The 15,374-nt window shown below is 41.4% G+C and overlaps 1 protein-coding gene across 2 annotated transcripts in view; it reads left to right on the forward strand.

The window, feature by feature from the left end:
• Positions 1–713: 713 nt before the first annotated feature.
• Positions 714–15,374, forward strand: part of LOC126101038 (trypsin delta-like) — a 114,060-nt gene continuing 99,399 nt past the window's right edge. Inside the window, exons 1-2 of one of the 2 annotated variants that reach the window (XM_049911702.1) lie at positions 714–1,108; positions 5,896–6,039. In XM_049911702.1, coding sequence (XP_049767659.1) covers positions 743–1,108; positions 5,896–6,039 — 510 coding nt within the window. In that variant the 5' untranslated portion in view covers positions 714–742. Of the gene's footprint in view, positions 1,109–5,895; positions 6,412–15,374 lie in introns of those variants that run through there. The other variant, XM_049911703.1, reaches the window with a different exon arrangement.

The raw sequence follows: 15,374 nt of genomic DNA on the forward strand, positions 1-15,374 counted from the left end.
CCTGCAAGTGATGGGTACATCTCAGAGCGTTTACTGTACAATAAACATCTGCTTAAAACAAACTAATTAATTTTCCTAATGTCTTACACCTTCATCCCTGTAATATTACACTTGTCGCCATGACCTAGACCAATCGGACGTGACCGTTTGCAAAGCATTAGGCGATGATCTCAGGCAAGACAGCGTCTGCGAAAGACGACCTGTTCTGCTCATGCAAGTGACCGGTTTTTGTGGTTACCCAAGTCTTAATTTTCAACATATTCAAGTGCAGAAGACTAACCGCTACTTACTACGTATGACAAAGCACAGACAATAAACAAAAGCAAGAGAATTTTCGTGGAGCGACCTTTCACATTACCCTATTAGAACATCTCAGCAGGAATATGACAACTATTACAAGGTTATCCTGCGCAGCCCAATCCCTTAACACGCTGCGATTACAGTACTCAGAAACTCTTACAGCCAAACCATTGTCTACAACGTAATCTACATCAGTTCGCGAAGTGGCTGAACAGTGAAAGAAGTAGCTGTTTTATATCAATGAGCTGTGTGTCGCCATTGAGAGGGTCGTACCAAGGTCTACATCGATTTTCAAGTGCTTTATCTCAGCAGATAAAGAATCCGACTCAGAGGTTTTTTTCAAGTACAGGGATTACCCGAGACTGAGATAGAGCACTCGTCCTTGGGTCTCTTACAGTATATATAGGCCGGGGTCCGAGGGGGCTGCACCACCGCTTCCACCATGCAGCGCCTCGCCCTCTTGTTGGTGTGCCTCTTGGGTTCCGCCCTTGCCGCGCCCTCGCCGGCCAGGCTGTGGAGCCGGGGTAACGGCCGCATCATTGGAGGCTCCAACGCCAACATTGCCGACTACCCGTGGCAGCTGTCCTTCCAGTATGGCGGTTCCCACATATGCGGAGCGTCCATCATCAGCTCCAGCTGGGCGCTGACGGCCTCTCACTGCGTTGACGGTATGAGCCTCCTTCTGATGACTTTCCGAGCGGGGTCTTCAATTCGTGGGAGCGGTGGCACCGTCCTGAGGGCCTCCTCTGGCTACATGCACGCGTCGTACGACAGCAGCACTATAGACTACGATATCGCAGTCATACAGGTGAGTCCCAGTGGCTGAAAGTGTGGATCACCAAATCAGTTCACAGTTTTTAGTCTGTTCTCATCAAACATATGTCTCATTTACTTGTGGATGTTTCTAAAATGTATAAATGAACTGTCCGTGTCTTGAGCTGAATTCATAGCTGTGCAATACTGAATAACACAACAAACATGAATGTTCTATGTGGCCTCGAAATTAATGAAGCATTTTCCACAGTGTGTGCCTCTATTAAGCATTGACGTAGAAATTTTCGTCACTTAAGTTACTCCTGGACTTAGATTTATGCTTTACCAATGTGTCTGACCGGTTTTATGTAAGTCACATAGGGGATTACACTGAGAGCAGAGTACGAATTTCTGTAATGTTCTGCCAATTTTATTATTAATGATAAAAATCACAAAACAATAAATACCTCTGGCAAATGTACGTATAATCAGATTCGATGTCGATTAGGACAGTTTGTTTGTGCACGAGACATGAACAGTTATAGGTGCTTCTATGTTCTACTAGCTGTGGTATGTCAGGTATGACCAAATTTACGAGTTGAACATACATGGTACATACCAACCGGCCAAAGGGTCATACAAATTGTCTTGCTTTACTGAATATATGAACTTTTCCAGGTTCCTATATAAAAAATGAGTTTTATGCAATTTTTTCTCAATTGCCGAAGATACAAAAACGCCACATGCAATTGGAGAAAGAGGATGATCTTCGAGCTGTAAAGGAACAGGGGAGAAAGTATTGGCCCAACCCAAATATAAAGAACAGAGAGAGAGGAATAAATATTCCCTAAAGGACAATATGAAATGCTAATAATGTAATGCAATTAAAACACATTTCATAACCTAAGATGATACTCGAAATCTACTGGAAAAGATTTGGTTTTTTAGGACTTCTCCCACCGAGAGGCGCGATTAATTAATTTAAAGTGGGCTATTGAACCCCGACCAGTATCGCGATGTTAAAATCCAATCTTGTGTAGTACAAAATTATTTTATTTGATACATTGTCAAAATTTTAGGTGCTAAGACATATTTCAAGTATTTTTTTGAGAAAAGGAAATATTTAAGTAAAGGATTTATTCCGCATGAGAAACAGCGGTTTTGTAGAGACCTTCCCGCCTAGAGCTCGAATCGATAAATAAGCAGGCGGAGACGTGACAAGGGAATTTAACTCCGCGTACTGCGAAGTCAAAAACTTACACACGCCAATTTTAAGCACTTAAACTTTACCAACAAGATCAAAAATCATCCATTTTTGAATAAGCTGCGGTTTCTATTGGCAGCTAAACTGTTGTAGGTAGAATCGTATCAAAACTGACCAGAAAACTAGAAAAATCAAGGCAGTGTTCATATGGTTCAAATGTGTCTGAGCACTATGGGACTTAACATCTGAGGTCATCATTCCCCAAGAACTTAGAACTACTTAAATCTAACTAACCTAAGGACATCACACACATCCACGCCCGGGGCAGTATTCGAACCTGCGACCGTAGTGCTCCCGAGGTTCCATACTGAAGAGCCTGGCCGGCGGCAGTGTATGATGTTACCTTACAGACAACATGAATCAATTGAGACTTTAATTCGAAGACCCCCTGTAGCACATTTTTAGTTAATTTTTGGATAATTTGTATTTTAGTAACAATGAAACAGGACGTTTTTCTTCCCTGTAGTCGTCATAAAAATGAGGTTTCTGTAGGATGACGAAAACAACCATTTCTCCTACACCTGGTAAAAATGAAACTAATGCATTCAGGCACATCACAGTAATTACTAGTTTCATTTGGTCAGTACTCAGAGGGATTAAGAAATTGCCGTGGCCGTTGTTCCGCAGTTAAGCTGCGTTCAGACTAATTCATAAAACAGGGTAACGCAAACAACAATTTACAAATTAATGAAGTTTGATAATACTACTCCAATGATAAAACTGGAAAGTTATATATTCCGAGGATTTCCTAAAAATATTTTACATTGTTGAAGACATTCTTTGTAGAGAGGGCTGAGGCACCGTTAGTTTGGTTGGAATCCGCATCTCATGAACAGCCTTTTCTTCATGCTCTGAAATACAGTGGGGCCGTTAAAGTTCAGATCAAGAGATCAAGAGTAAAATAAAAGCAAATAATAATTTTCCGCAGCTGGTAAGAGACATTTCAGATGTAACATTGAACATTATTCTTTCCCAATTTTCGAGATCGATTACAAGATTTTGGCAGTTAAATTGTCCTTCTAAACTTTTGGTCCTAATTTTGCCTTGAGTATCCTTAAGACAGATATAAATGCGCGGAAACAGTATTGCTATTGTGGTATACGAATTTGTTAACCTGTTCATCGATTGCACAATCGACTTTCTCACACGCATTGATTAAACACAGTTCGCATACAATTCTTGCACGAAACCTTAATAGCTTAATACACAGCGTTTTAGGGGTAACAAGAAGCTTCACGTCAGCTAAGAATTTCTCTTTAGTATTATCTACTAATCACATCTCCTCTACACATTTACCTGAAGTAAACTTCGTAATTTTGTGACTTCCTCTCCCGTATAATTTCCTGAAACTGTTTAACCAGGTCAAAATAGCCTGGAAATCAATACTGCCATCTCACTTGCAATTCAGCGAGCTCAGTCTCATACATTACCCTCAGTAACGGAGTACTGACTCTTTCGGATTGTTCTAAGTCATCCGAATTGTATACCTTTCACACTTTCGCGATTTTCATCGTCGCATATTTCTACTTCGTCTAAATCTTTCTTCTGTTGATACAATTCACGTTCAGATTCTACGAAATGAATCGTACTCAGCACACTGCTTAAATTTAAGCGTATTCTCCATTCATTGTTTTCCAAAAAAAAAGTTACAGCTTTCGTTTTTCACTGAAAGGTAACATTCCGTAAATTTTCTTTGGCCTAGGAAGGTACTGTTTCTTGTTCTGGACTTTGATTAACACAGTAATCGTCGTTCGAACTGCAGTTCACGAAATCGTCGGAGTTATTTCCTATTTCTTCTAATGTTTCCAGAATTTGCAGAGAAATGTTGGCAACATTCGAATGAATGTCTAAGAAATTAACTGATAAATAACACGTACGTGGATTTTCAGGAGAATTAGATGACTTCGACTGCATACCACGTTCTTATTTCTCGTTTGAGTCCGCAACTGTTAAACCCTGAAACCTGTCAGCAGGCGTAGACAAACAAAACACAATGGAAATCAGTCGCTTTATCTCCCTTTTTAATACTCAGTGATAACACAAAAGCAACTCCCAAATATTATGGATATTAAATATGTTCAAAATTAAAGCGAACAGCAGCAATTGTGTCAGAGAAACTCTCGATGGAAACTGCAATCCGCTTAACAAATTACAATCGTGTTGCACCGTGTTATCTGTTTACTGAAGTGCCATCAACCAATGGCGTATGCCAGCCGTATTTCACATGCATAGTCTGCTGCACTTTCGCTAGAGGCGTACATTTCCCAAACTACCTGGAGAGCTACAATTTTTTGCAGTTTTCAGTTTTTTTTAAAGTACTGCCGGTTTTAGCAGCTAAACATTTTGAAACTGTGATTCGTTTGATGAATTCTTCCTGTATAAAATATTTCACAGCAAGTTTTGACGTGAGCAGTTGCCTTGTTAGGTGGAAACTCCGCCGCTGAGTGGCGCACGCTATGAAAGCCAACCACAAATGATGTGGAACCCTTTCACTGATTGGTCCGACCAAGTATTACACATGACCATTACTCTCTGGCAGGCCCTTAAATGTTATTTTCAGAGTATCCATGTAGATGTAGAAATCGACACACATTCGGAAATAGACAGCACAATACTTATTCCATTCTCAATTTTCTAATCAGACGGCAACATAAACAGCATCGAATATTGCACAAGATACTTGTATTACGTTCATAAAGAAGTGCCAGAATGGTTTAAAAACGCGAAGGTGAGAAGAAAAAACACATATTAGTTCACAGCAGAGTGCTAATGTCGAACCCACTTCCTTCAGGAACGTAATCTACGATGTTAACCATTACGCTACGTAAAAGTCACATGATTTCCGTCTTTTGTCTTGGCTTGATGGCTTGATGGCTTATTCGTTGACGCGTCGTTAACTGACATTTTACTACAAGGGTGAGTGCGTCGTTACCTTGAGACGACATACTACAACTTACACAGCAAAACAGTTAAATAAGCCAAAATAAATATGGTGTTGCAGCACCGAATCACTTCTGTTTGGAGTAGATGCATATTGCTAGTTTAACGTCTTCAGTGGCGTAGAGCTACAAACTTTGTTTCTAGTGGCTACCAACCTTTCCAATCGAACCAATAATTGTTGCAGTACTATTACTATAACCACTGAAAAATTAACGTTTGAACAGTCGGTATCTTTGTAGTGAATTGAATGAAAGCAACTCTAGATTCATCAAGTGTACTGTCTAGCTCTCTTTGAAGGGAAGATTCAACGCATAGGCTAGAAATGTCCTCGTGGAGGCTCAGAAGGAAGCACAAACCATTGGAAAAGCACCTGCACTGTGAAAGGGAGGCGGAGCTGCGAATGTTCCTCTACACCGCTCCTCTAGCTGCCGCAGGTGCGAGTTACAGCACGACTCCTCCGCTCTCCTCAGTTAATAAGCGACACACCAGAGTAGTTTTATGTCTCACACGTTGGAAACGTTTCCTCTATAATAGCACGATCGTCCTTCCTTTCGAAGCCCACACAATTCCACCGTAGTATATATATTAGAGGTGAGTTGGGAGTAACTGTTAGCAAAATTTTCTTTCGTATTTTGCAGGTGTCTGGATCCCTCCTCGGCACGAACGCTCAGGCCGTCAGCCTGCCCTCCGACGGCTACGACCCGCCAGGTGGTCTCGCAGTGACGGTGACTGGTTGGGGAACCACGTACACGGACGGGCCAGCAGCCAGCACCCTGCAGAAGGTCGACATCGGCATCGTGGACCGCAACACCTGCAAGAGCATCTTCGCCAACATCAACACTGTGACCGCCCGCATGGTGTGCGCCGGCCAGGCCGGCTTGAGCGTCTGCAACGGAGACTCCGGCGGTCCCCTGGTCAACGGAAACACCCAGGTGGGCATCGTCTCCTGGGGAAATTCACAGTGCGAGGCCGCCCCCGGTGTCTACGCAAACGTCGGCAACCTGCGCTCCTGGATCCGATCTGCAGCAGGTGTCTAAACTCTCCTGGCTTTCAGCTGTTCTCGGTTCAGTGAACGTTTCGACAATATCATTCCAGTTGTTCTAAGGACTGTATATTTTATAATAAAGAATTGTGCTGAAATTGCAGCATTCATACTTGTAGCATTTTCTTTCAATATTTACCTCGTTGTCAATGATAATGAATACCACTCATTTCCTTAAGGGAGGGGCGTATTTGAAGTTGTAATACTTTGAAAAAAAGCCTTACAAAGTCCAAATTATTCAAGGAAATATAACTACGTTTCGCAAATTTCTTGAGGAATGTTATAAGGATACACACTAACGTGTGTCATGCTTACTGGAGTTATAAGTTTCTAATTATAAACAACTGAATTATTTTCAACAACGTGAGTCCAAATCCTCCTTTTCCGAAAAATCAGTCAGAACGAAGCTAATATAGTTTCTTACAAAGTTTTATATACCATTACTACAAATTTGTGTAAACATACACTACTGGCCATTATAATTGCTACACCGAGAAGATGACGTGCTACAGACACGAAATTTAACCGATAGCAAGAAGATGATGTGATATGCAAATGATTAGCTTTTCAAAGCATTCACACAAGGTTGGCGCCGGTGGCGACACCTACAACGTGCTGACGTGAGGAAAGTTTCTAACCAATTTCTCATACACAAACAGCAGTTGACCGGCGTTGCCTGGTGGAACGTTGTTGTGATGCCTGGAGTGACGAGGAGAAATGCGTACCATGACAAAACATCAGTTTTTTGGGATGAATCCTGGTTCTGTTTACAGCATCATGATGGTCGCATCCGTGTTTGGCGACATCGCGGTGTACGCACATTGGAAGCGTGTATTCGTCATCGCCATACTGGCGTATCACCCGGCGTGAAGGTATGGGGTGGCATTGGTTACACGTCTCGGTCACCTCTTGTTCGCATTGACGGCACATTGAACAATGGACGTTACATTTCAGATGTGTTACGACCCGTGGCTCTACCCTTCATTCGAGACGTGGTTTTTCTGGGTACTGATTTCTCAGGATATATGCACCCACATTGCGTGAAAACGTAATCAAATGTCAGTTCTAGTATAATATATTTTACCAATGAATACCCGTTTATTATCTGTATTTCTTCTTGGTGTAGCAATTTTAATGGCCAGTAGTGTAATATTGATATCTCCTTGTGTAAGATTTTTACAGATCTTCAAATTTCTATGAGAAATCTACTAATTATTAGGGCTTTCCTCTTACATAAATGCCAGACTATTGTAGTAAAATAAATTTCCTTCCACAGAATGTTTCACTATAGTACTGAATAATGGCATTCCATATTTAAGTAATATTATGTCTGTGGTTTGTGAGAATAAGATACATACAGTAGCAAAAACGTAAGTTACAGGAAACCCAAACCAGAGATTTGACAGTCTGCATTAGTCCTTAACTTATCTGGGTGTACTAGAGCAAGACATACCCTTTCTCCTCTTCATTATGAAGCAATCTTTTCTTTGCTTGCCCTCTTAGGTTTACCTGAGTTTCAAAATGAGTAATAATAATATCAGCTGCATCAATTCTGCTGTTACCAAACTCTTTCAGTATCGACCATGTGAAAGTATCTTAATTAAATCCTGGCCTCTGTAGAGACCTTAGTCTGCCAGGGTTAGCACACTTACGGAGTAAAGAAGCATCATACGCCGCAACTTCGCCAGGAGTTGTGGAAACAAATGTAGCCTTCGGACATGGCTTTCCTGTCAGTGAGCTGTAACTTTCACAAGGATTTTGAATTTTTCCATACACACACATTAGTAGAAGTTCTGGTGCGCCTAAGCACCGAAATATTGCTCAAATTGTGACTGCATGAAGCTGGAAGACACACCACTGGAATAAATACTATGATGAAACACAGAGTAGCGAAGGGATCTGGCTTTGTGCCAGCCTTTGTTAATTATAATTTTTTGTCTTACCTCCGAGTTGAATTGGAACGTAATAAGCAGGAATTGAGATCCGCTCACCACATAGTAGATGGAAGTACAATAAAAAAAATTTTCACAATTTTGGTCGCTTTCGCGTGTTTCCTTTCAATATCTTCACCTCGTTATCAGAGCTTGCTTCGGTGTTGACGGGAACATAATATTGGAAATACCACCTTCAAAACAAGTAATCTGATACGCGAAAATAAAATTGCATCTGCACATCTGCTTTTTAAACTCAGATATCCACATACAAATTGCCATGACAGCGTACTGCGTAATACTCTCACTTCTCGACATTCCTTTTGGAGTCGCGAATAATTCGTGGAATGAACGATTAGCGGTATGCTTCCGTATGGCCTGATATCTCTGTAACTTTATCTTCTTGGTATTTTTGGGAGATGAACGAGTGAGTAAGATATGAGGAAGCAATACACACGGACGGAAAAAAAAAATCGCCAGACCTAGAAGGAGTTGTGCGACATAAACGAAAGTTGGTAGGTGGGTTTCTGCATCTGAAATATGATGCCTGTTCAGATTTCGCGCCAGCAGCATAAGAGTGGCGATAGTAGCGCCTCTATGAGGATACAAATCAGATTTGCTTTAAAATACACATCGTGAGTTGATGTTAGTCAAGAATGCCTTTAAATTGACACAGACGCCATTACCAACAACTCAGTGTGCTTGAACTAGGACGTGTGACAGGGCTGCTAGAAGCCGGACGCCCCTTCTGCGATATTACAAAAAGACTAGGAAGGTATGTAGCCATTGTACATGATTGTTGGCAGAGGTGTTCACGAGAATGTACTATCGCAAGAAGACCAGATTCCGACAGCCACGTGGCCCTACCGAGAGGGAAGACCATTGTGTTCGGCGTGTGACTCTGGCGCATTGTACGGCGTCTGAAGCACTATTTGAGAAACAGTTGGCACCACAGTAACACAACGAACTGTTACATATCGGTTACTTCAAGGACAGCTCCGTGCCAAACGCCCTGTAGCGTGCATTTCACCGTAAACAGCCGCCATTTGCGACTTCACTGATGTCAAGCGATAGCTCAGTGGAGAGCTCCGATGAGAGCTGGTTCTGCCTCGGTGCCGGTGATGGCTGTGTGTTGGTTACGAGGAGGGCAGTTGAGGGCCTGCAACCGACGTGTCTGCAATGCTAGACACTTTGAGTTATTGTCTGGGGTACGATTTCGTATGAGAGCAGGAGGACACTCGTGGTTATCCTTCACTGCAAATTTGTTCGTCAGTCTGGTGATTCGATCTATTGTGCTGCTATTCATTAACAGGGGAATTCTTGCCCATGTACCGCTTCTGTAACCCAACATGCCCTATTGAGTGCCAGCAAATTACCTTGGCCTACTCGCTCACCAGATCTGTCTCCAGTACAACACAAATGGGACACCTTGGACAACAACCAACATTAACTATCCCTATATTGACTGACCATGTGCGACAAGCTTGGAATTACGTCCCACATCTGGCATCTGTATCACACAATGCAAGCACATCTGCACGCTTGCATGCAACATTCTGGTGGTTACGGTGGTTTTTAATGTTCCACCATTTCACATTCGCAATGGCTTATTTCGGGCCGGCATTAATATGTAATTCTGCAACGTTAATTATTTATTACGCTAGCTAGACAAATGTATGCCAGATATATCACTGCTCTACATTAATAATTTTTGCAGTCTGGATGACTGACTGGCCCGGCCTTGTAACATCAATAGAAACGGCTCTGCTGGAACAATGAACGGCTGAAAGCAAGGAGAAACTTCAGCCGCAATTTTAATCGAGGGCATGCAGCTCTACTGTATGGTTAAACGACGATGGCATGCTATTAGATAAAATATTCCGGAGGTAGAATAGTCCCCAACTCGGGTCTCCAGGGGGGGGAGGGGTGAAGGGACTACTCAGGAGGACGTCGTTATCAGGAGAAAAATAATGGCGTTCTACGGATCGGAGCGTGGAATGTCAGATGCTTTAATCGAAGAAAATTTAAAAAGGGAACTGGATAGGTTGCAGTTAGATATAATGGGAATTAGTGAAGTTTGGTGACAAGAGGAACAAGAACTCTGGTCAGGTCAATACAGGTTTATAAATACTAAATCAAATAGGGATAATGCAGGAATAGGTTTACTAATGAATACAAAAATAGAAACACGGGTAGGCTACTATGAACAGCATAGTGAAATCATTGTTGTAGCCAAGGTAGGCAAGAAATCTACATCCATCACAGTAGTACACGTTTACATGCCAACTAACTACGCAGATGCGGAGGAGGTTGAGGAAATGTATGATAGAAACGTCCCCTTAGAAAAATTATACATGACTGTGCTTAAACTGGCACACAATATTTTTTTAGCGCAACGCAATCTGACTTTCTATAATCCCTACAAAAGAATGGCCCTGAATAACATTAAACTATACCTTTCACAAACCACTTACCTCACAAAAATCTTCGTTACTCGAACTACTGCAATACAGCGAGAGCCACTACTGCCTGCTAAATAAAAGATTCAAACTACGGAAGGCAGTAACTACTGATAGGCATAGTCAGCAAATGAAAGATTTTAATGGAGAACAAACAATGTATTTACCTTAATGTCATAATATATACAGCAGTTCATGACATCCATTCTTACAAATGTACTGTTTCTGATGGACACACCTCCAGATTATCCATTCTCAAAAATCCGCCATCTCACTTCCACACATCCGCCACTGCTGGCGGCTCACCTCCAACTGCGCAACGCTACGCGCTGTTAACATCCAGCTGCCCAACACTACAATAGCAGACAACAATGCAAACTAGCCACAGACTGCACACAGCACAACCAGTGATTTTCAAACAGAGCGCTACGTGGCGTTACCAATAAGAAAACCTAAACAGCCTACTTACATAGCCCCCATGCTCCCCAAAAAAAAATTTACAAATGTTTTTGGGCAGTGGCCAATACAGATTTGAAAAAATTTTTCATAATCATAATTGCAATAACAAAGACATCAAATATACATCCTTATTGATACAATGTTGGTTGAAAGCTAAAATTTTCTCACAGTCCATAAACACAGTCCTGATCATTCATCATAGTAAAATTGCAGTGTTTTTCTCAAAGTCTGAGCAGTAAAAGAAAATGCTCATGGAAGTAGTGAATTTCCATGCAGTCCTGAAGAAGTAGTGTTGTCCTTCCAACGGAAAGACAGTGCTGACTCTTGACACGCAGACAGCTAATGGGCCACAACAGAGCAAACCCACAGCAGAGTCAGTCGAAGTTTTGAAGAATATTGGTAGGTAGGTCGTCACAGAGCAGCCCCACTGTATTCCTGGTAGAGGTTACGGTATTGGTGGGCAACCAGAGGTGCAGACCCACTGTAGTCCTTGCAGAAATAATGGTATTGGTGAGTCATCAAAGGTGCAGACCCACTGAAGTCCTTGTAGAGACGGCCAGCAGCCATCTGTTGCGACTGTGCAGGTGCACAATCACCATCGAAGAGTCTTGCGGAGAATATAGCAAGTCCATCAACCACCATTTGTGCACACACAAAGTTTTAGGAATTGTCCTTAGAACCAGCATTGCTGTTAACCAGTCCGTTGCTGAATTATCAACACACGTGCAAACACTAACAGTCCCTACTTCTCACATATTGTCCATATACTATGACCAACAGAAACGTGTGAAGTGAAATGTAACGTACAAGTTACTTAATTTGATGAACTGGTGTCAATTAAAATTTTATAACATAAGAATATAATAACAAAGGTACAAAATACATCATTAAAGAACATAACAATACAAATATCATTTGTAGTAATACGGGCTTTACAAAAGAATCGAAATAAACATGCACATCAGTGTTACAAAAATTATGACATAAGTACATACATAAAGATCAGAATAACTTTTGAAACATCAACTTCACATATGAGCAACAAAACAGAACAGATAAATAATGTCTAAACATCCTTACAAAGTAAATAAGATTGTATTAGAAAAATTCTACAACATAACTCTCAGCAGCTAAACACATAAAGACAGGAAAAACGCAAATACACAAGCGTACACAAACACATAGCTGAATAACACAAGAGGAGAGGGCAGGGTTTGTTTTCAGTGTAGTATGTGGTACTGCAGTCCAGCCCAAAACTTCATTCTGTCGATCTTTTCTCTTATTTCAACATTTGTTTCTACCAAAAAAATCCTATCCAAGCATGCTTTCTGTATTCTGTTCACATCCTCTTTCAAAAATAGTTTTTCTCCAATGTACACTACTTTTTTGTCCAAACCATTTTCTTATAACTTCTCAACGCATTTCTTCCAATTCATCACAACTCGTTCTCTTATATAGCCTACCCCATCTTAAGCTAACTTAAATCTACTGAGCTCAGATGCTAAACTAAGGGACGGGGCAATGCAGCAGCACAAAACAGTTAACACAAACAGCAATGACAAAAAAATTCAAATTGGCAAAGCAATACAGGGTGAGTCACCTAACATTACCGCTGGATATATTTCGTAAACCACAACAAATACTGACGAATCGATTCCACGGACCGAACGTGAGGAGAGGGGCTAGTGTAATTGGTTAATACAAACCATAAAAAAAATGCACGGAAGTATGTTTTTTAACACAAACCTACGTTTTTTTAAATGGAACCCCGTTAGTTTTGTTAGCACATCTGAACATATAAACAAATACGTAATCAGTGCCATTTGTCGCATTGTAAAATGTTAATTACATCCGGAGATATTGTAACCTAAAGTTGACGCTTGAGCACCACTTCTCCGCTGTTCGATCGTGTGTATCGGAGAGCACCGAATTACGTAGGGATCCAAAGGGAACGGTGATGGACATTAGGTACAGACGAGACTGGAACAGCACATTACGTCCACATGCTAACACCTTTTTATTGGTCTTTTTCACTGACGCACATGTACATTACCATGAGGGGTGAGGTACACGTACACATGTGGTTTCCGTTTTCAATTACAGAATGGAATAGTGTGTGTCCCGACATGTCAGGTCAATAGATGTTCAATGTGGTGGCCATCATTTGCTGCACACAATTGCAATCTCTGGCGTAATGAATGTCGTACACGTCACAGTACATCTGGTGTAATGTCGCCGCAGGCTGCCACAATACGTTGTTTCATATCCTCTGGGGTTATAGGCACATCATGGTACACATTCTCCTTTAACGTACCCCACAGAAAGAAGTCCAGAGGTGTAAGATCAGGAGAACGGGCTGGCCAATTTATGCGTCCTCCACGTCCTATGAAACGCACGTCGAACATCCTGTCAAGGGTCAGCCTAGTGTTAATTGCGGAATGTGCAGGTGCACCATCATGCTGATACCACATACGTCGACGCGTTTCCAGTGGGACACAGTCTATTCCACTCTGTAATTGAAAACGGAAACCACGTGTGTACGTTTACCTCATCCCTCATGATAATGTACATGTGCGTCATTGAAAAAGACCAATAAAAAGGTGTTAGCATGTGGACGTAATGTGCTGTTCCAGTCTCTTCTGTACCTAAGGTGCATCACCGTTCCCTTTGGATCCCAACGTAATTCGGTGCTCTCCGATACACACGGCGAACAGCGGAGGAGTGGTAGTCAAGCGTCAACTTTAGGTTACAATATCTCCGGATGTAATTAACATTTTACAATGCAACAAACGGCACTGATTACGTATTTGTTTATATGTTCAGATCTGCTAACAAAACTAACGGAGTTCCATTTAAAAAAACGTAGGTTTGTGTTAAAAAACATACTTCAGTGCATTTTTTTATGGTTTGTATTAACCAATTACACTAGCCCCTCTTCTCATGTTCGGTCTGTGGAATCGATTCGTCAGTATTTAATGTGGTTTACGAAATATATCCAGCGGTAACGTTAGGTGACTCGCCATGTATATACATACAGGGTGTTACAAAAAGGTACGGCCAAACTTTCGGGAAACATTCCTCACACACAAAGAAAGAAAAAGTGTTATGTGGACGTGTGTCTGGAAACGCTTACTTTCCATGTTAGAGCTCATTTTATTACTTCTCTTCAAGTCACATTAATCATGGAATGAAAACACACAGCAACAGAACGTACCAGCGTGACTTCAAAAATGTCCTCTGTTAGCGAGGATACATGCATCCACCCTCCGTCGCATGGAATCCCTGATGCGCTGATGCAGCCCTGGAGAAAGGGGTATTGTATCACAGCCGTCCACAATATGAGCACGAAGAGTCTCTACATTTGGTACCGGGGTTGCGTAGACAAGAGCTTTCAGATGCCCCCATAAATGAAAGACAAGAGGGTTGAGGTCACGAGAGCGTGGAGGCCATGGAATTGGTGCGCCTCTACCAATCCATCGGTCACCGAATCTGTTGTTGTGAAGCGTACAAACACTTCGACTGAAATGTGCATGAGCTCCATCGTGCATGAACAACATGTTGTGTCGTACTTGTAAAGGCACATGTCCTAGCAGCACAGGTAGAGTATCCCGTATGGAATCATGATAACGTGCTCCATTGAGCGTAGGTGGAAGAGCATACTGACGAAACTAAAATCAGCTCTAACATGGAAATTAAGTGTTTCCGGACACATGTCCACATAACATCTTTTCTTTATTTGTGTGTGAGGAATGTTTCCTGAAAGGTTGGCTGTACCTTTTTGTAACACCCTGTGTGTGTATATATATATATATATATATATATATATATATATATATATATATATATATATTAGCAAAGCAAATGCAACATTATCACTAATATGAGCCAATCTACAGCAAAAAGGGAAATAAATCAGTAGTAAATCTGGCTTAACACAGTAATACAAACTGAAATTTAGTAGCACTATGCCCAGCAAACAGCACTAGCAAATGCAATAACTTATACCTGAACATGAAAAAGCTCAAGCAGAAAAAATATTACAGTAAAAATGGCCATGTTTAATACCTATGTCACATCTTAACACTAGAGTGATGCATCATGATGACTTACTCTACCAAAAAATTACCAATTACTTGAAAAGAAAATTATGTATGCAGTTACTGTTATTAACCCCTTCTTATTGTTCTTTCCATTCCAAGTGCTCCTTTTTCGAAGAATGTGGATCA

This window comes from Schistocerca cancellata, chromosome 9 (genome assembly GCF_023864275.1).
Source record: "Schistocerca cancellata isolate TAMUIC-IGC-003103 chromosome 9, iqSchCanc2.1, whole genome shotgun sequence".
In the NCBI taxonomy this organism is placed as follows: domain Eukaryota; kingdom Metazoa; phylum Arthropoda; class Insecta; order Orthoptera; family Acrididae; genus Schistocerca; species Schistocerca cancellata.